This window comes from Macaca fascicularis, chromosome 12, assembly GCF_037993035.2.
Source record: "Macaca fascicularis isolate 582-1 chromosome 12, T2T-MFA8v1.1".
Lineage (NCBI taxonomy): Eukaryota > Metazoa > Chordata > Mammalia > Primates > Cercopithecidae > Macaca > Macaca fascicularis.
This window is the reverse complement of record NC_088386.1, coordinates 47,020,804-47,042,942: the sequence shown is the minus strand read 5'-3', so window position 1 is coordinate 47,042,942 and position 22,139 is coordinate 47,020,804. Positions and strand designations below refer to the sequence as shown.

The following is a 22,139-nucleotide window of genomic DNA, read 5'->3' as shown; positions in this document are numbered from 1 at the left end:
TACATTCCAAACCATCATACTAAACAAGATAATTGCCAATGTTTTCCTTCCCCCTTATACTTTACTTGAGGTAGTTCTACATAACCAGCTATAACAAATTTACTTCCTAACATCCTCAATCTTCTGCTCTCCTATAGTTTTAAGATACTTTATGATATGGGTAATACTCTGAAATGAATGCCTTCTTTGGATATATTTTGGGGTTTTAGTGTCTGGAGAACTTTGATTTCTATATTAGCATACTGGTTTATGAAGTCTGGACATAACCTAAGGAAAATAATCACTTGTTTTAAAGGACAGTTCTTTCAAATTCCCTTCAATATCAGATTTAGAGTCAAATACCATCAAATATGTTAATGCTGTAATTCCTAGCAAATTTCAAGAGGTCACTTTCTTTTCAAAATTATATTGTGCCCCTTCTTTCAAAATGAGTTTCATTTTCGAAGTCAAAACAAGTCCTTTCTCTTCTGCTGCGGGCACTCCCGGTCCCCAGATTTGCCTGTTCCAAAATTGGTCATGTGTCTCACTGGGCCCCTTCAGTTGACCCAAGCGTCCCTCACCAGCTCCTTCCATCTCTATCTGCTGGAAAGGCTTTGAGGTTTCAGATTTAGGACAGCACCACTCATTCATGGTCTCTCCTCGATCAGGTTCTTTATTCTGATAGCTTCCGGAAACAAATACAAGGCAAAGCTGCCTATGTATTGGATACCCCCGAGATGAGACGGGTGAGGGAGACCCAACGGCACATCTCAACGGTGAGTCAGGAATTCTTTAGGATTGGCTGGCTGCCTGTCGGAATGTGTAAAAAGGGTATGGTCATACCATCATATTCTCATAAAGCAAATTCATGACATTTCAGGTGAAGTATCATGAAGACTTTGAGAAACACAAGGGTTGCTTCACACCAGTGGTGACAGATCCTATCACTGAAAGAGTAAAGAAGAACATGCAGGACTTCAGTGACATTAACTACCGAGGTATTCAGAGGAAAGTGGTAGAAATGGAACAAAAACGGAATGACCAAGATCAGGAGACTATTACAGGTAACTGAGCCTGGGTTGGGGGAGCGGATTAACTTTAAGTTACCCGCCTCTACCCGCTTTAACTGAGCGGGTAGAAGAACTAAAGTGACATTATCTACATCAAGTCAAAATATAAAGGACTTCAATCTGTTTTTTTTAGGGGTGCAAGAAAGCTCCTATTATCTCAGTTTACAAAACTGGTATCTCTTCTACCTTATCTTTGTTCTCCTCTGAGGAGAAGACATGACCCAGAACCTAAGCTGGAATAAGTGTGATTCAATCCTCTGGTGGTTGTTAAAATTCATGCCTTGGTTTTCAAGTTATTGGAAAAGTCCAAAAACACTTGTTCTGATCATTGGTTTCCCTTTCAGGTTTACGTGTCTGGCGTACTAATCCTGGTTCGGTTTTTGACTATGACCCAGCAGAAGACAACATCCAGTCCCGAAGCTTACACATGATTAATGGTGTGTTACGCTGAAAAAGGCTTACAACATAAACATCACCATTTAGTATGCTAGGGTCAATGACTTTTATTTGGGCTCTGAAGTTCCTTCCCTCCAGGGTTTTCTGTTTTCTGAGCTGCCCATTTGGCATAAAAATACCTTGTTAACTAGTGAGCAAAACTTATTTTCTAGACAAGTTCAAGTTAGAAAAAATTTTGCTTCACCGCCTCAGTACATGTTTCCTTCAGGCCCATTATTATCATTTCTAATTTTTTTCCAAAGAAAAAACAGTAGTAAATCTTTCTATTGGAGACATAATGAAAATACATAGGCAAAGGGAAGAGAAAGGATTTGACCTTTAGGAACTTCCTGAGCTCTACTGCATCAAGGAAGATTATTCATTACACAAAGCAGGCTGCACAACTTTATGTCTTCTATTCATGTTAAAAAGTAGAATACTAGCCTGGAAAACAGAATGAGACCCCTTCTCTACAAACAATAAAAAAAAAAATTAGCCGCGAGTGGTGGTGTACACCTGTAGTTCAGGGGGCTGAGGTGGGAGGATAGCTTGAGCCTAGGAGGTTGAAGCTGCAGTGAGCCGTGATTGTACCACTGCCCTTCAGCCTGAGCAACAGAGACTCCATCTCAAAAAAAAAAAAAAAAAAAAAAAATTTAAAGTAGAATATTAAGTAGAGACAGTCCTCAAGGGATTTGTACTCCAGTTTTCTGATGAAGACATAAGTAAATTCATGGTTGCATTCTGACACGTGCAATTTTAAAGGTCTGCCCATGGTATTTTGGGAACACAGAGAAAGACTCTAAATTGATTTGCAGTTAGGGAAGACTTTCTGGAGAAGTTAAAGATAGAGTCTGAATGTGAATATTACTATCGATTCATTTTGGTGAGCCAGGAAAATTGGCAGGGCAGAGGGGAGATGCTACAAATAGACTCTTGGATTTGAAACCTGGCTATATGACTTAACTGTTCCATGACCTTAAGCTCTCATCTGTAAAAATAAGAAAGACAAACCTACATCAGAGTAACTGTGAGGGCCTGACCCACGGGAAACTACTTAATACCATGCTTGGCAAAGATAACAATAACTGAGATTCAATAACTGTTAGGCATTACTAACATAGAAATTTCATGTTTGCTATATCTCTCCCAGTCCAAGCTCAGCGCCGCAGCCGGGAGCAGTCACGATCTGCCAGTGCACTGAGCATCAGTGGGGGTGAGGAGAAGTCTGAGCATTCAGAAGCGCCAGACCACCACCTTTCGACTTACAGCGACGGGGGTGTCTTTGCAGTCTCAACAGGTACAAGTGCATGGCGCTGACTTTGGCAGTCATGTCCCACCCGACCAGCTCATTGGTGGTTACTATAAAAGATGCTTTTAGTAAAAAAATGAATTTAAAAAATTTTGATCCTTTCTTTTAATGAGACAAGACTAGAATTGTGGAGGGTTGCATGAAGTTAGATGTTTCATTTTCCTTGATTTCTCTTTTTGAAAATCGTTCTAAGTTGGGGGGAAAAGACATCACTCAGCTGCTAAACACAGAATAAAGAATACGTAGCCATTTTTCTTCTTATAAAGAATTTCCCCCCTTCTTTTCAGCTTACAAACATGCAAAAACCACAGAGCTCCCACAACAACGATCATCTTCAGTTGCTACCCAACAGACAACGGTATCTTCCATCCCATCTCATCCATCTACTGCTGGAGTAAGTGAATAATGACTCACTTAAGTAAATTATTCTTAATTTTTGATATGTGCAAACATGAGTATAAGTATTAGGTATTACGGTCTTTTTTTTTAAACCCAACCTTCTATTTTATATAATGCTCTTTTATTACACGTTTCATATTAATGATAATATCAAAAAACTTTCATTATCAAACTCAAATTAATGAAAAGCATTATTCAATGATTTTTTTAAAAAAACCCAAACCTAAAGCAAAAGCATCAGTTTTGGCTCACTGGTCTCACCTACTATCTTAAACATTTGCTGCTTGGAATCATTTATAGGTTGGGCGTAGTGAATCATGCCTATATTGCCAGCTTTGGGAACATAACACTTTACGACTGATATGAACAATCTTTGTATGAAGACAACTGTCTTTACTAAATTGATATACAAGGTCTAGATAAGTGTTAGACCTATTATATTTAAGGAAGGGAATATTGTAAAGTTCTGATTTTCCCTGAAATAAACCAATGCATTCAATTCCAATATAAATCCCAATAGCATTTCAAAAAACTGTGCTAATCCTAAAATTTGAAAGAGATGCAAGAATAATCAAGTAAAATTTGAAAATGATCATACTTAAGGACTCAACTAAAAAAGAGCAAAACATACTTTAAAGCTATTAAAATTAAATATGGATTTAGCATGGCAATAGATATAAAAATAGATGAAGTCCAGAAACAGACCCTAAAAGAATTATAAATCAGCAGGAAAGGGGTAAGTTATTTAATTACATGATCTGAGGTAACCAGTTATCTATTTAGTAAAATAATTAAATTAGATACTCATCTCAAAGCATAAACTGTAGCTGTACCAAAGATTTAGATGTAAAATACAAAACTGTAGAAGTAAAAAGAATAATGGAGAATTTTTTTTTTTTTTTTAGAGACAGGGTCTCACTCTGTCACCCAGGCTGGAGTGCAGTGGCACGATCACAGCTCACTGCAGTCTCGACTTCATGGACTTAAGCAATCCCCCAGCCTCAGCCTCCAGAATAGCTAGGACGACAGGCATGTATGCCATGCCAGGCTAATTTTTTTTTTTTTTTTTTTTTTGGTAGAGGCTCATTATGTTGCCCAGACTGGTCTCGAACTCCTGGGCTCAAGCCCTCTGCCTGCTTTGGTCTCCCAAAATGCTGGGATTACAGCCATCAGCCACTTAGCCCGGCCACAATAATTTTAAAATATAATGGGGAAAGCCTTCCTAGGCAAATTCCAAAGTCTAGAAGTATAAAAGCCTGGCCAATTTGATCATAAAATTTTAAATGTTTCCATAACAAATACAAACATATCAGACTGGGAGAAAACATTTGCAGAATATATAACAAAAACATTAATATTGAAAAAGAATAAAGCACTCTAAAATTCACTAATAATTCCCCTCACCCTCAAAATAGGATTTGGAAGACTAAGAATAGATAATTTATGGCAAAATAAATAAAAATGGCCAACAAAAAAAGATGTTCACTAGTAACCAGGAATATAAAATAAAAGTGCTAGTAACCAGAAATATAAAAAGTAATAAAGTATATAATACAAAGTATCGAATTGAATCAAATATGATCATATTGTATCATATTCAAACATTTTAATAGCAAACTTTAAAAATTAGGTCAGGAATGGTGGCTCACGCCTGTAATCCCAGCACTTTAGGAGGCTGGGGTGGGAGGACTGCTTGAGTCCAGGAGTTTAAGAGCAGCCTAAGCAACAAGGCAAAACCCCATCTCTATTTGTAAAATTATTTTTATATATACATATATATATATGTAAGTTTAAACATATATACCATTTGACCTAAAACTTTCACCTTTAAAAGCTTTTTCTTCAGAAATTATTTGCCCAAAGATAAATGCTAAGATGCTCATTATAGCGTAAGAAAAAATGGTGACAACTAAATGTCCAGAAAAATGAAAATGGCTGAATAATTCGTGATCTTACTAAAATGTGAAATTCTCTGCAGCAGTCAAAAAGGGTAAGACACAGCTATATTTATATGGAAAGACTTCCAAGCTATATTAAATGGAAAGAACAAATCACAGTATTATTTATAGTAATGTTCCACTTATGCAAAGGGGAAAGGAAATCTATTTGTGAATTTGAATATATGCATGTATATTTCAGAATGCAAAAAACAAAAACCCATATAGGTTATATCCAAAACTACTAACCAGTGGCTGCTCCTAGGAAGAAACTTTTGATATTATCAATTATTATATACCTCCAAATTATTACAATTTTAACACTGTGGAGGATAGCTTTGAGAAACTTTTACTACCGGTATGCTCCCAAATTCCTAGAGTGAAAGATGACATGCAATAGTGCTATGGGTTTTCAAATTCTTCTCTAAAATACAAGATTGACCTCTTCAAAAGGTAGAAAAAGGCCATAAATAAAAGTAGCAGCATATTCTTTTCTGTCAGTACACACACACGCACGTTTGCGCACACACAATTTTATGGATACATAACTTAGTATGAAGTTCATACTTTAAAGTGTACAATTCAATGATTTTTTTTAGTTTTTTTCAACCATCACCATAATCTAATTTTAGAATGTTTTCATCACCATAAAAAAAACTGTGTATTCAAAACTCTTCTGGTGAATTAAAAACAAACAAATGCTGGTGCCCACTGGCATTCATTCTCCATCCCCAACTTATCCCTTTCTGCTCCATCCAATCCCAGGTATCCATTTCCTGTCACTATATTATTTGGCTACCCAAGACATTTCACATAAATAAAACCATACATATACTGACTTTGGTGCATGGCTTCCTTTACTTTTGAAGTTCATCCATGTTGTATCATGTATTAGTACTTTATTGTTACTACCCAATAATAGATCTGTATGGATATACCACATCTTGCTTATGCATTCATCAGTTAGTGGGCATTTAAGTTGTTTCCACTTTTTGACTATTAAGAATAATGCTGCTATAGACATGGATGTACAAATTATTGTGCAGACCTATGTCTTCATTCTTCTTGGGTATACACCTAGGAGTGGAATCTGCTGGGCTATAGGGTAATGCTGTATTTAACATGTGGTAACTGCCAAATTCTTTTCCAAGTTGGCTGCACTCTTTTTCCACTCCCACAGTGGTTTATGAAGGACCCAATTTCTCTACATCCCCTCTAACATCTGTTATTGTCTTTTTTATTATCACCATTCTGGCATGTGTGAAGGGGTATCTCATTGTGGTTTTAATAATTTGCATTTTCTAGATGACTACTTTTGAGCATCCTTTTGTGTGCTTTTTGGCTATTTGTCTATCTTTTTTGGAGAAATGTCTATTCATATCCTTTGCCTCTTTTGGTGGGGGAAGGCATTGAGTTGTAGGAGTTCTTCATATGTTCTGGATATTGTCTATCAGATATATGATTTGCAAGTATTTCCTATTTTGTGGGTTCCTTTTACTTTGTTGATGGTTGCACATTCTCTTTTGTTCAACTTAAGTTTGTGAAGTCAGTCCTGAGACATCTCACAAATAGATGTGTGCTGTTGCAAATCCAACATATAATATTTCCCCTTTTTCCATCCCCACGAATAGAAAATCTTCCGTGCCATGTATGACTATATGGCTGCTGATGCAGATGAGGTGTCTTTCAAGGATGGAGATGCCATCATAAATGTTCAAGCTATTGATGAAGGTTGGATGTATGGCACTGTGCAGAGGACTGGCAGGACCGGAATGCTCCCAGCCAACTACGTTGAAGCTATTTAGGCATTTCAAAGCATCACACTTGTCTGCAGGACCTACAGATCCTACTAGACTCTCCACTGTTACCTAATTTCTCAAGCTGCCTATGGTTTTTCTGTGTCAATGTGATTTATGGTAGTACCATCCTTTCACCTTTGGGTTTTAAAATAAGTTGCAGAATAGACATTTTAAAAGCTTCTGCAATATTATTTCTGTGCCTAGCATCTTTCTCCATTATAAACATGTTTTAACATTATTTCTTTTCTAAAACAGGGATTTTGAATATGCCAAACACATTAAAGGAAAAATAGCAGAGATGTTCACTTTTTCCTTGCTTACTGATTGATAATGCTTATTATTCAGTTCTGAAATTATAAACTTATAATCAATACAAACTAGCAACTAATAAAACCTCTAATTCTGCAACACTCTGTGGATGGAATGAGCATTATTTTTAATGGTTTTAATATCTATAAAAATTCAATGAAGCAAATTCTACATAAAATTACTAAAAAATTATCTAAATTTTTAAAATGTTATGCATAAGAGTAGACATTCTCAAAATTTGATCTATACTTGCATTCAACAAGCTTCTCTTACAGTTTTAAGAACACCTGTGGACTCCAATCCTAAACTTCAGGGCTTCCCATCTGCATCCAGTAGGATGGCAGCATGTGGCAAAGGCAAAGGGATGAAGCAACCATAATGGCTTAATGTTTAAGACTGTTCTTCCCAGAAGGCAGATAAGTCCCTGTAACTTTACAGGCGCAGCAATGCTGTCTCAAGCTTCTTAATGTGTCTGAGACTCACAGGGAGCAAATGCTCTTACAAAGAGCGCACTCACTTGCGAATGACCAACATACACCTGTATGCCAGGCACTAGGTTAGATGCTGAAGCTCAAGTGAAGAACAAGAGACAGCTGGTGCCCTCAGGGAATTTACAGACCCAAGAAAAGGCAGATTATGCCTAACCATCCAAATGGTGCCAGAGATTGCTACTCTCCTGCTCCCAAGTCTTCCATCTTGCCTTAAACTGGATAAAAATGCAAGTTAGGCAACAATTCTATTGTGATTTCCAACTCCCAAACTTTTAGAATACTAAAGTATATGCTGTCTCCATTACAATGAGCCATTTTTTTGTTTGGAGACAGAGTCTCGCTCTGTTGCCCAGGCTGGAGTGTAGTGGCCCAATCTCTGCTCACTGCAGCCTCTCCCTCCTGGGTTCAAGCGATTCTCGTGTCTCAGCCTCCTAAGTAGCTGACTAGTAGGTGTGCACCACCACTACAGGTTGTTTGTATTTTTAGTAGAGACAGGGTTTTGCCATATTGGCCAGACTGGTCTTGAACTCCTGACTTCAGAGGATGCACCTACCTCAGCCTCCCAAAGTGCTGGGATTACAGGCCTGAGCCACTGGACCTGGCCTGGCTGGTTTAGTTTTAAATTTCCTATTTACTTTATCGGTTTGCCAAGGCACACTCTGCAGTTGCTATTGCAAAAACAGAACTTTTGTCTCTTAGATTTTTCTTTAAAGCCTGGAAAATGTTCAACATGCAGCTGACTTTCCAAGATCCTCGGGTTCACATCCAGATTCAACCAACCATGAATCAAAAATACTCAGAAAAAAGATGGTCACATCTGTACTGAAGAGCTGAACTCTTTTCTTGTGATTAGTCCTTAAAGAATACAGCATAACATATTTACATACACTTACATAATATTAGGTATTATAATCAAGAGATGATTTAAAGCACAGGTCCCCAGCCTTTCTGGCACTAGGGACCGGTTTCGTGGAAAACAATTTTTCCACACAACAGGGAAGGGTGGGGAATGAAACTGTTCCACCTCAGATCAGGTGTTAGATTCTCATAAGGAGCACAAACCTAGATCCCTCACATGTACAGTTTATGAAGAATTTAATGTGGCCACTGAGCTGACACGAGGCAGAGCTCAGGTGATAATGCGTGCTCACCGGCCACTCAACCTCCTGCTGTACAGTCTGTTTCCTAACAGGCCATGGACCGGTACCATTCCACAGCCCATGGGTTGGGGAACCCTGATTTAAAGTATATGGGAGGATGTGCATAGGTTATATGCAAATATTAGGTCATTTTATACTAGGGATTTTTTTTAACATTCATAAGGTGGGGGTGGTCCTGAAACCAATACGCCATGGATATTGAGGGATGACTATATGTATAAAAGTAGAGAATCCACCAACTAGCCTCAAAAATTATCAACTCACGGTTAACGTTGTTTCTTCTCCACCCAACCAATGCACTCCTCCCATTACCTTATAAATTCCTTATAGTTAATCTTATTATAGGTTAGTCACCTTTCAGTATCTTACAAAGGACTCTTAAAACATTAATCACAAGAAAATTAACACACCTTAAAAACTGGCAATCAATATCCAATGTTCTAATCTTCCTGCCATCTGCTTGTGCTTGTTGGTCCAACGATACTAGGGAAGTCCTTTGAATATATCTCCACTACCACGTAGGCTGCAAAGAGCCATCTTCAAGAAACTATAAAAGGGAGAAATTAGGTCTACGGGTTACATCTCAACCAAATCTCACTCAAATGTATGAACTGTATTGTGTCCCACCCTCCCACCCCCAAATTCATGGTAAGTCCTAACCCCAAGGCCTCAGAATGTGACCTTGGAAATAGGATCCTTGCAGATGCTGTTAATTCAGATGAGGCCCTAATCCAACAGCCTTCCTATCCTGATACAAGGGAAATTGGACAAATACACAGGCACACAGGGAGAAAGTCATATGAAGATGGGAGATTGGGGAAATACCTCTACCTGCCTAAAATGGCCAGCAAACCACCCAGAAAGCTAGCTGGGGAGAGGTATGGGACAGATACTTCCACATGATCCTTAGAAGGAACAAACCGTGCTGATACCGTATCTCAGACCTCTACTATTCAAAACTGAGACAATACATTTCTGTTAACTCACTAGGTTTGCGGTACTGTTACAGCAGCCCTAGGAAACTAATACAGTATCTTTCAACATCACTGTTTACCTAATTGTTGTGGTGGGTTTTTTTTTCCTTAAAACTATGGAGCTTTTCTTCGGCTGCACCAAGTTGCTTGGTTCTGCAGAGGAAGCTAAGGTCACGTTGGGGTGAGGCATTTACTTCATCTGGTGACTAGCCTGGCAGCGTCAGCTCTGCTCTCACCCAAACCATGTGGACTCCCTCCCTCCAAGCTTGCCTGCATCTACTCAGCCCTTATTCGACGAAACCTCTCTTGTAACAAGTTCAATGAAAAACTGAACTCATTAACAACGAAAAAAACCCACCATCTCTGGATTTAGAAACCAGTGGAACCCATAAAACTATGCATAAATCAGAAAATCTGTGGTTAAAAAGCAGGCCATAAAAGGGGAAAAGGAAAAGCAATGGTTCATGTTTGTAGATAAATATAATGTACATTTTGTGGTATTTGAATTAAGCTATTCATACTCATTTCAGATCTCACTAAAACAAAACAAAAAACCAAAATGTAGCCAACAAAAACAAGTACCAGAGTTTAGTTTTCATAGTTTTATTTCAGGTAAAAGTGCATTTCTTAAAAAATGTTTCAATATCCAGTTTCCATTGGCAAGTGATAACAGTTAACCCTCAATGATTCATGAAAAGTTTTATTGTGAATCAAACATAGATTCTGCCCCCCTCAAGAGTCATAAAGAACCAGAAATAGTAACTGTAAGTGTGCCTGCTTCAAACACTGTATAAAGCAGTGGTCCCCTAACCTTTCTGGCAATAAGGATGAGTTTCGTGGAAGACAATTTCCACAGACAGGTGTTCCAATTTCCACAGAGAGAGGTGTTGGAGGAGATGGTTTCAGGATGAAACTGTTCCACCTCAGATCATCAGGTATTAGATTCTCATGAGCGCACAATCTAGATCTTGCATGTGCAGTTCACAATGGGGTTCATGCTCCTGTGAGAATCTAATGCCACCCAGGAGTTTGGGACCCCTAGTATAAAGCATTACACAATCAAATAAAACTGACTGCACCATTATTTCCATTATTTGCGGGTAACTGAGTAATTAACAAGTACTTCTGTTAGGTTTCAACTTAAATCATTTTTAAGACTTATCAAATATAAATACTTTGTGAATGTAAAACTAAGCTCTCTTACAGTTTACCAAATGATGGGGACAACAATATTATAGGGTTAATAAATGACTGATTTGGCGTCTATCAGTCTTTTTCTAAGTGCTATCAGTCAGGTCTATCCACAGGAGGTAGTGCAGAAAGCAACTGATAATTCACAGACCATCAAAGTCCCTTAACATCATGGTAAATACTAACTATAGTTTGAGAGTTTAAGTAGAAAAAAAAAGTGTACTTTTAAAGTACTCGTGTTTCCTAGTATCTGTGTAATTTGAGCAACAGTAAAACAGTAAAATCAGGAGAAGCCATTTTGGAAAATACAGGGGTAATAGAAATATGTAAGTATTCAAGACCTCACTCTGCCAGCTAGAAGCAAATAACTAAATTGACTAACATGCCATGTATGAGCAAAACCTTCCCCCATAAAAGGGATCGATAAACTCTTTTAAAAAAGGCCAGACAGTATTTTGACTGTTGGAAGCCATACAGACTGTTATACTACTAAACTCAGCCACCGTAGTAGGAAAGCAACTAAAGACAATACATAAATAAGCACAGCTGTTCCAATAACACTTTATTTCTGGATACTGAAATTTTAATTTAATATGTTTTCATGTGTCACAAAATATCCTCTTTCTTTTGACTTTTTTAACCATTAAAAAATGTAAAAACCAGTCTCAGCTCACAGGTAGTATAAAAAACAGGTGGCATGCTACCATTTGCCAATCTGTGCTCTGTAAAAACCTTAGAAGTTAAGACTGCCATCCTTCAGTTTCTATATTCAAAACCAATTTTGCTCTTAATTCTGTTTTCTTTTGGAAACCTCCTATTCTATAAAAATAAAAAATTCTTTAGACACTTGTTATTAATGTATCAAAATAATTGTTACACCATACTCTATTTTCAGTTCCATGATACTTTATTTTGAAGGTGATCTTCCTAGTTATATGTTGTTATCTGTTTAAGAAACAAAGCTGCCTTTTGTTGGAAATACTTATTAATTTACTGCTTTTGGGGGAGTAATACTGTATTTTAACATAATCCCTCAGGGTATTTAAGAACATCAATTATAATACTGTGCTATGTACAGAACAGCTCTCAGAGACTATAGGCTATCAGTTATTTCTGAAGTACATATGAGTATACAGGACAGGTTGTCTCTCTATTAAATGGACTATCCATTAAAATTCCAGCTCAATCTGCCTTTTCCATTCTCTTCAACTCATCACTTCTCAGTGCATCAATTTCTATCAGCATATAAGCTTCCTGTCCAGTAAATTTAGCTTTATCTACAATTATAAATTGGCACACTGTGGCCAAAAATATTCCCTCTGCTTCAAGTAGAGTACAAAAGTTAGTTTTTTTCTTACTTGTGACATCAACAATGGAAAATATTGTCTTCAATTTTTTGGGTAAGATGAAGGGTAATCTTTTATTCCAATGGTATTTAGAGCTTACCATGTCATATTTGGTTTTAACGGTTCTTTGGAGAAAGAAAGGCTTAGTATGTGAAGAAAAACATGATTAGGACCACACTGGAAAATTTAACATTCTATTTCAGAACTGAGTAAATTCTCACAACTGTTTAGACTGCTATATTAAATATTTATAGATCTTCAAACTTCAATGACTTACATTTTAATAGCTACTTGCAAAGAGCAATATGTAAAGCCTGGCACATAACAGACTTACTAACTGGACATCAGAAAGCACGAAACCCAATTTGTTTTACAGATCAAACTATCAATAAATTTTGATAAACAAATTTTTAAAACCTATTACTTAACTTTCGGCTACATTTTCCTTAGTGCTTTCAGGGTAGTTCTTACAGATTATTTAAATATGTGAGGAAAATCTAACACCTTAACAGAATTCCAAGAAAAGCTCACTTTTCAAGAATCAAATCAGTCAACTCTTGCAAATTTAACTTTATAATGAAACAGTAATTTTCAACCACGAAATATAACAGAAAATTAAGTGACTAGAGGCCTGCAGTATAATGACAGGGCGTATCTGCTAGACGGACTTCTTCATTACAGCACTACTAAATTTAACAGCCAGATTAATATTAGGGGTAGTGTCGATTTTCCATGTTTATTAATAAAATAATGACCCATAATAGAAGGCAAGATTTATTTAGAGACTAAATATATTCTAATACTTAGAAATCAACTTTTATGTTAATAAAAACATAACTCACAAATACTCATGAGAAAATACTTTGTCTAATTTGCCTTATCAATAAGATTCTTTATAACATGAAATTATTAAAGTCTGCCTATTTAAAAAATAAATCGTCCATATTTTAAAAAGGCTCGGCTCTTAATAAAGAAGCAAGATGATGCTTAACTTTCTTAAAATGTTTGAACTTTTAAGACTTCAAAACCAGTCTATATCCCCAATTCATAAGATTGACGGAGTTTTTATAAAAGGACTTGAACCTGCTTGGGTTACCAAAACCTAATACACAGCCTGAAGCTTCTTAGGCCCATCTACCAGTGCAGTTCACAGGCATCTGTATGAATCACCTGGGACTGTGTTTAAAAAGACTCACGAGGCCCACTGCAGATCTACTGAATCAGAATCGGCTTGTTCATATGCACATCCAAGTTTGAGAAGCGCTATGTTAGAAATCAAAACCTCACTCTAATGTTTCTATCCAAAGGACAAGGTCTTTCTAATGGCTTAGGAATAAGACAGACATGGGTTGCAGTAATGAGGAAACAGTCTCCTCCGCACACCCAAGTTTTAGTCTAATAATGCCAACTAACTGCTGTTTTATAGCCTCCTAGGCTGAATGACAAATTAACTTCTGGAAAAATCAATTATGAAGAATATGAGATGAAACCTAGGCCTTTCTTACTGAATTAAAGTCAAAGTTGGAAGAAAAAAATTAACTCATTTATACTTTTTTTTTAAAAAAGCAATTACTCTATTCTCATTCCTTTACCTTAAAAAATAAAACTTCCGGGGGGGGAAGGGGGAGGGATGGCATTGGGAGTTATACCTGATGTAAATGACGAGTTGATGGGTGCAGCACACCAACATGGCACATGTATACATATGTAACAAACCTGCACGTTGTGCACATGTAACCTAGAACTTAAAGTATAATAAAAATAAAAAATAAAACTTCACTTATATATTCATGATCCCCACCATTTCCTCTAATTTTGTTTGTTGCCTCACAACTTACTCTTCACATTTTTATGATGTTTAAATTGTAACAGAGTCTTTGACTATCTTATCTTCAAGCTGTACAGAAAAAAAAAATCCATGGGCAATGTTAGAATTAAATTTTTTTTTTTTGGCAAGACAGAGACTTGCTCTGTCACGCAACGGCATGATCTCGGCTCACTGCAACCTCTGCCTAATAGGTGCAAGCAATTCTCATGTCTCAGCCTCCTGAGTAGCTGAGATTACAAGTGTGCACAAACATGCCTGGCTGATCTTTGTATTTTTTGTAGAGACAGGATTTCGACCCATTGGCCAGGTCAGTTTTGAACTCCTGGACCCAAGTGATCCACCTGCCCCGCCTTCAATCCTGCTTTTAATGTTCAGGTTTAAATCCTGTTTTTGACTGTATTATCCAATAGCATTATTTAACCTGATTCAACCTTTAACTATCTGAAATTAGAATAAAGCAACATATGATTCAACAATGGTTTTCAAACTTGTACAAGTGGCAAAGCAGTTTTAATGATGAGGTCACTGAAATACTGAAAATTTAAATCTACTCTAAAATTCAAAATAGATTTCATACATATAAAAATGATGGGCCAGGAGCGGTGGCTCACACCTGTAATTCCAGCACTTTAGGAGGCTGAGGCAGGTGGATCATCTTGAGGTTAGAAGTCCGAGACCAACGTGGCCGATATGGTGAAACCCCATCTCTACTAAAAATACAAAAATCCGGTTGTGGTGGCAGGCGCCTGTAATCCCAGCTACTCAGGAGGCTGAGGCAGGAGAATCACTTGAACCCAAGAGGTGGAGGATGCAGTGAGCCGAGATCACACCACTGCACTCCAGCCTAGGCAGCAAGGGCGGAACTCCATCTCAAAAAAAAGAAAATGGCCGGGCGTGGACGTTCACACCTGTAATCCCAGCACTTTGGGAAGCCAAGGCAGGCAGATCACGACATCAGGAGATCAAGACCATCCTGGCTAACAGTGAACCGCTCTCTACTAAAAATACAAAAAATTAGCTGGGTGTGGCGGCAGGCACCTGTACTCCCAGCTACTCAGCAGGCTGAGGCAGGAGAATGGCGTGAACCTGGGAGGCAGGGCTTGCAGTGAGCCGAGATGCACTCCAGCCTGGGTGACAGAGTGAGACTCTCTCAAAAAAAAAAAAAAAAAAAAAAAAACCAACAAAAAGATACTACACTACACTCCTGTATGCCACTAGTTTTTTCTTCTTAAATATGCATAAGACAATTAAGACACCACATTTGAGTGTTCTTATTATTATCTGACATTTGTTTTATTAACCATTAGAAAAGATTTGAAAAACGAATTCCATTTTAATAGTGAGAACACAGTGGAGCTAATCATGGAATATTAATGTTTTGCTATTTGGGAATTACTAAGGGGGAAATTTGCAGGAAATTTTAAGGCAAGAATATTGCAAGTTAGTTGCCAAAAATATATGCTTATAGCCATAGCAAAATGAAGATTCAGCATGCTTGTCTTTGCTCCCAAATACTTTAAATGCAACCTTATTAAACTACAATGTTTTTAAAATTAATGCTTGTGCTTACATAAAATTCAGTGATTTAAGTACATGATACTCACTTGGTCACATTTTCTGCTATTACTGTTCGGCTTCCCAAGAATTTCATTCAATCAGCAAGTTTAGTTCACACAAATGTTAAGGCACATAGTCATGAAACGAGCTAATTTTAATTCTGAAGTGTGTTAGGAACGTAACCTGCTCCCTTATGCCCCAAACATATATACATACCTGCTTATTCATACCTGTTTGCTAAAAACTCATGTGCACCTCTTTACTGTTAAATATAATTTGGGAAATACATGATGTAAAATGTAAATCATAATTATAATTCCTTCTAAAGAAATTAGTATTTTTCTCTAGTTTACTTCAAGCCACAATCCTTAATTCAATGATCCCAGAATTCTTTATAAAACCATCCTTGGTATACGAATATCTTATTTAGACCCAAAAATATCTGTGGTTATGATGAATTTATGATGATGAAAAAAGACACCAACTTTTATAGGGGCTGATGAAAAAAGACACAAAGTTTTATAGAGATCCCTGAATACAGGAGAGCTAACTAGGCACAAGGATTAAACTTTCTATGACTTGCTGTAGAACGTGTGCCTTGCTAAGTAGGGATTAGCTTCTGAATAAAACGTGAAAACTGGGATCACTCACTCATTCTATTCAGAGAACAAGTGAGATATATTGTCAGTTTAAAAAGATGAAACAAGTATGGGAAGTCAGGCACTAATATTAGTTGGCAAAATTTACAAAGGTTTTAATTACATACCTATTTAAAGAAAGAAAACCTAGGCAAAACAGACACATATTAAAAACAACAGTTTCAAATTTCTTCCAAGTTTGTTTTTAGATGAAGGTTTAAAAAGCAGATCAACTCTAGATTTCGTACAGTCCAACTTGCTGTGAAATACTGAAACTAACTTTCCTTTAAGAAATGTAAGGAGGCACACTTTCTAGTGGCTGATACCCTCTTCCAAACCAAAAGTAGTAAGAAGGTAAGGGTAGGAACAGCAAAGTTGTTGTGTAACATTTTCTTATTTCTATAATTTTACTTATACTGGATACTTTTAAAAAATAAATTCATGTTTTAACTAAGACTGTTAACTAAGTACAAAACTATTGTTGTTGTATTTGCAGATACAGAATCCTACAAATATGTGCAACAAGTCCATGAAGCACTTCTACCGTCCATACTGATATTTCAGTATTTAATATATACAAAATGTTTCTATTGAACAGAACCAAGGTATTCACAATAAGCTGCAGAAAAACCCATGCAGTTAACGAAGAATGAAATTTATAAATTAAAAACATTGTCATCTATACATAATGTACAATCATGCATTTAAAAATCAATACTAGACGTCTCATAAGAATAAATTTTCACAGTCAACTGCTGCTGCACGAATATTTGCTAATGCAAATGAATAAAATCTTAGTAAATTCTGTATTAATATTTTAACCCCCAGAAGTTGCAACTTTTCTCATTTTTCTTGAAAGCTGTCCAAAGTTGACATATGCAGGAAAAGTTTCAATTCTTTCGTATTTCATTTGAGGTTTTTAACCAAAAACAAACTTCCTAAACCTCAGGCCGAACAAACATGAATTAAACAAACAAATGAAAGTATAAATACCTTTATCAGTTCAGCAAAAACTCAAAGAAAAATATTCAATTTTACTTAAAGTATTTTAACATGTTTCACCAGAATATGCACAGGTTTAAGAAAGTATGAAATAAACTGTATAGTTCTATTACCAGTTTTGCTTTCACATCTCAGATCATTAAGTTTCCTGAAAAACCACACGTAGCAGCCAAGAAAATACATTATATGAAAAAAAAGATCTTACATAATGAACTTACAAAATTGAACTTACACAATAAGCCACTGTCCTTCAGGGTTTGAAATGTTATCAACTTTGCAAACAGTCTCTTCTTTGAAATTGTGCTATTATTTCAGAACTTGTTTCCTCAATCAAGAAATCCAGTGATGTTTAAAAAAAACCTTCAATTTTCTCTTAAAATACTAAATAGAATTTTCATGGGATGGTGATCTCCAACGTGACTGTAGATTTTTTATTATACAGTTTGCCATACTACTTAGTTTCTCATGCATTTCAAATAGTTGGCTTCCTGAATAATTATGAAGATCTTCTGAATCCAGCTGAAGAGCAAGAGCACTAATCTGTGCCACAAGATTTTTGGATAATGGAGTTTCTAACGGAACAGGATCAATTATATCTAAAAGAGAAAAAAAGCACAACTAAATCTATACCAGACAAAAACTAAATTATTTACATGATCTTTTAAGTTAGTCCAAGTGCCTAGGTTTCAAATTGAAAGCGCAGGCTTAGGTACCTCACTCTTCATGAGGACAAGTGGACAAAAAAAAATCTACCATAGCTGCTGCTTATTATCATTCTTCTTCTTATTATTATGAGATAGAGCCTCATTCTATTGCCCAGGCTGGAGTGCAGTGGCGTAATCTCGGCTCACTACAGCCTCTGCCTCCTGGGTTCAATCCATTCTCCCACCTCAGCCTCCCAAGTACCTGTAATTACTGGCGTGCACCACCACGCTAATTTTTGTATTTTCAGGAGGGACGGGGTTTCATCATGTTGCTGAGGGTGGTCTCAAACTCCTGACCTCAAGCGAACCACCCACCTTGGCCTCCCAAAGTGCTGGGATTACAGGCATGAGCTACCATGCCCAGCCTACCACAGTTTATTATTCTGTGCTATTCTCATAGATTATTCTGTGCTATTAAAGAAATTTAAAAATGGGTAGACTACTTCATTTATTAATATGACTAGAAGTATATAGTTTATATCCTTGAGACCTTGATGGAGAAGTTGACAAGAAAAACAAGTAGACACATTTGATGTCCATTCGTTTAGTTTTTCACATACTTCACATTAAACATAAAATAATTGTTGAAATAATAAGGCATGGTCAAATTAGATTAAAACTGAAAACAAAGTATTTCAAGAAAGTCAGCTGATCTTCTAAATAAAATTATCCCACTTTGCTAAAATATACCTGAGGCAAGTCTTTCCTCATCAGGTGACAAAGATTTATTTTCTATTCCATTTACTGTTTTTTCAGAAATATCAAAAACTGGAATCTCTTCTAGTCCACGAGTCTTCACCTTGTTTACACAGTTGGAGCAGAAAAAAGGCAAAACAAAACCAAAAACAAAAACAAATTAAAATTTACTTTTAATAGGAGTAATAGTACAAACACTGGAAAACATATTGTATGAACCTATGTTCTACCTCCCATCACAAGAGCTAATACTGCTAAGAAAGTAGGTTCTAACTTCACAAAATACAGCATTACAAATTATTTCCTCAAAGAGAGGGTTAGAATTTAATATTTCATAATGGTTTTCTCAGGAAATATAGCCATGGCAGCTAAGAAAATTACATTCTATTTCCCAAGTTCAAGAATGTGGTATAGCCGGGCGCGGTGGCTCTCGCCTGTAATCCCAGCACTTTGGGAGGCCGAGACGGGCGGATCACAAGGTCAGGAGATCGAGACCATCCTGGCTAACACGGTGAAACCCCGTCTCTACTAAAAAATACAAAAAACTAGCCGGGCGTGGTGGCGGGTGCCTGTAGTCCCAGCTACTCGGGAGGCTGAGGCAGGAGAATGGCGTGAACCCGAGAGGAGGAGCTTGCAGTGAGCTGAGATCCGGCCACTGCACTCCAGCCTGGGTGACAGAGCGAGACTCCGTCTCAAAAAAAAAAAAAAAAAAAAAAAAGAATGTGGTATAAAAAAGTCTATACCAGAGACTTCCAAGCTTAAATAAAATACAGATTTTTTTTTTTTTTTTTTTTTTAAAGAACACAATTTTCTGGCTGGGTGCGGTGGCTCACCCCTGTAATTCCAGCACTTTGGGAGGCCAAGGTGGTGAGATCACTTGAGGTCAGGAGTTCCAGACAGCCTGGCCAACATAGTGAAACCCCATCTCTACTAAAAACACAAAAATTAGGGTGCCTGTAATCCCAGCTATCCGGGAGGCTGAGGCAGGAGAATTGCTTGAGTCCAGGAGGTGGAAGCTGCAGTGGGCCGAGATCACGCCCCCATGCACTCTGGCCTGGGTGACAGAGTGACACTGTCTTTAAAAATAAAATAAAATAAAATAAAATACAATTTTCTTAAGTGTTTCTAGGACTTACGGACCACTGGTTGAGAAAATACTAAGTTCAGTAAGTTAACTTTCTGAAAATAGTAAGTTCAGTAACCATATGACTCAGCAATTCCACTTCCGGGTATATATACAAGAGAAATGAAATCATCTATCCATATAAAAACTTGTAGACACAGCAGCATTACTCGTAATAGCAAATGGTGGAAACAACCCAAATGTCTGTCAACTGGATAAACAAAATGTGGTATATACATATAATGGATATTATTCAACCTCAAAATGCAAACTTTTGAGGATAAACCTTGAAAACATTATGCCAAGTGAAAGAAGCCAGTCACAAAAGATCACAAGTTGTACAACCCCACTTTTATGAAATATCTAGAATAGGCAAATCTATAGAGGAAAAGTAGGCATTGGCTGGGCAGTGGAAATGAGGAGTGATAGCTAATGGGTCAGTGTTTCTTCTTTGGGTGATGAAAAAAGACTCAAAATTAGATCATGGGGAATATTATTTAACTGAATATATTAAAAACTAATTGTACATATAGGGTAGGTGAATTTCACAAAATGTAAACTGTATCTTAGGAAAGCTGGTAAAAAAACCTAATTCTCATAGACTTTCCCAGGACCCATGGAAACTGAATAAGAAAATACTTTAGAAACTAAATCTGTGAGACAGAAAATTACTAGTAGTTTTGGTTCTCTCTTATGAGTAACCGGTTAACAAACATTTAGAAGATCACAAGTAAGTTAATATAAAATCAAGGACCTTCAAGAATACAGCAGAAGTCTTCAGTGGCTGGCAAACCCCAGGTCTGAGAAATTCTGATTCAGAACACTGCTTACTCTATTTTTCATGTATTCAAAACTTCTGATACAGGTTGAGTATGCCTACTCCAAAAACGGAATGTTTTTTGGATGGAATGGAATCCAAATTTGAAGCTTTTTGAGCACTGACATGATGCCTAAATGCTCTAATGAGTGTTTTGGATTTCCAGATTAGGGATGCTCAACTGACAAGTAGCTGTATAATGCAAATATCCCAAAATCGAAATAAATCTGCTAAAGTCCGAAACATTTCCGGCCCTAAGCAATTCAGATAAGGAATACTCAAAGGAATACTCAATCCGTACTGCCAATGGATAGAGGGTCTCTGAATGGGTTTCAGTAGTCTGAATCCTTCTGAAATTATACACAAAATATTCTGTATAGTTTTATAGCAGGGAAGAATCTTAGCTTTCATCACCATCTTGAAAAATGCCCAATGACCCAAAATGTTCAAGTGCACAATACTGACAAAAAGGAAAAGTAAGAAAAATAAGTCACAAATGTGGTAGGCATCAAAATCAAAATACTGTGACCTACAAATTTGTGTGGTTTTGGTAGATATTTGGATTTGAACATCTAGGTTATAGCAGTAGCAGCCATGGAATCAAATACCAAATGGTGGAAATGAAAGAGAGAAGGGGATGAACAGAACTCAAAGAGAAAACAATTTAAACATTTATCTGAGGTGCAATACATAAAGACAGTACAAAATAAATGAATCAATTTCCCTGTGCCATTATGAAGTGATCTTTTAACAAACTTCTGTAACTGTACTGCTACGTCATTTATTTATATACATCGTAGCTAACATCTAAGTTTTTACCTGCTGCTCATGATATATTCTGAGAGCCTTTTTTACATTGGACACTTTTGGAGAACGGATAGGAAGAGTTTTTATTTCAGATGCTGTAAGAGTACTCAAATCACCAATAGTTTTTATATTCTTAGCTCTAATGAGTTGTCCCAGGCCTCTTGCCCTACACAAAACAGAAATAGGAAATTATAATTATACAATTTTACTTATATGCTATTTGCAAGGGTTTATCCAGTTGAATTTCTCCATTTAAGCTCAATCATAACTGAGGTTTGCCCACAGTGAAGACAGGCACATGTATGTGTAATTTAAAATAAAATTTGAATCTGATGTGTGTGTCTGGTATAAGCAATAGTACTGGAAACTGAATGAGCCTATTGCGTACCTTGTGCTTTACATACATCTCTTTAATAGATAATTCTTAAGTATGCATAATCGCCTCCCCAACTTTAATCAGAAATGGACTTGGTATGTCTGACACACATTATTGAATCATTAAATTCCTCAGAGAATTTTAAGAATACTCCATCTCCTATTGGGGATTATGCCATGACAGGGCAGCCTG

General features: G+C 36.8%; 2 protein-coding genes across 60 annotated transcripts in view; one reads left to right on the top strand and one right to left on the bottom strand.

Annotated features, from left to right (window-relative positions):
• Nucleotides 1-7,338, top strand: part of NEB (nebulin) — a 225,713-nt gene extending 218,375 nt beyond the window's left edge. For all 50 annotated transcript variants that reach the window (XM_005573144.5, XM_045367036.3, XM_065525475.2 and 47 more), the window contains 6 exons: nt 648-755; nt 860-1,043; nt 1,394-1,486; nt 2,635-2,781; nt 3,081-3,187; nt 6,761-7,338. In XM_005573144.5, coding sequence (XP_005573201.3) covers nt 648-755; nt 860-1,043; nt 1,394-1,486; nt 2,635-2,781; nt 3,081-3,187; nt 6,761-6,934 — 813 coding nt within the window. In that variant the 3' untranslated portion in view covers nt 6,935-7,338. The remainder of the gene's footprint in view (nt 1-647; nt 756-859; nt 1,044-1,393; nt 1,487-2,634; nt 2,782-3,080; nt 3,188-6,760) is intronic.
• A 1,956-nt stretch (nt 7,339-9,294) lies between these two features.
• RIF1 (replication timing regulatory factor 1) overlaps nt 9,295-22,139 on the bottom strand; it is a 69,635-nt gene continuing 56,790 nt past the window's right edge. For 8 of the 10 annotated variants that reach the window (XM_065525482.2, XM_074009114.1, XM_074009112.1 and 5 more), the window contains 3 exons: nt 21,584-21,737; nt 18,819-18,927; nt 15,502-18,020 (listed from right to left, as the gene is read on the bottom strand). In XM_065525482.2, coding sequence (XP_065381554.1) covers nt 17,806-18,020; nt 18,819-18,927; nt 21,584-21,737 — 478 coding nt within the window. In that variant the 3' untranslated portion in view covers nt 15,502-17,805. Of the gene's footprint in view, nt 9,436-15,501; nt 18,021-18,818; nt 18,928-21,583; nt 21,738-22,139 lie in introns of those variants that run through there. The other 2 variants (XR_012421103.1, XR_012421104.1) reach the window with 1 other exon arrangement.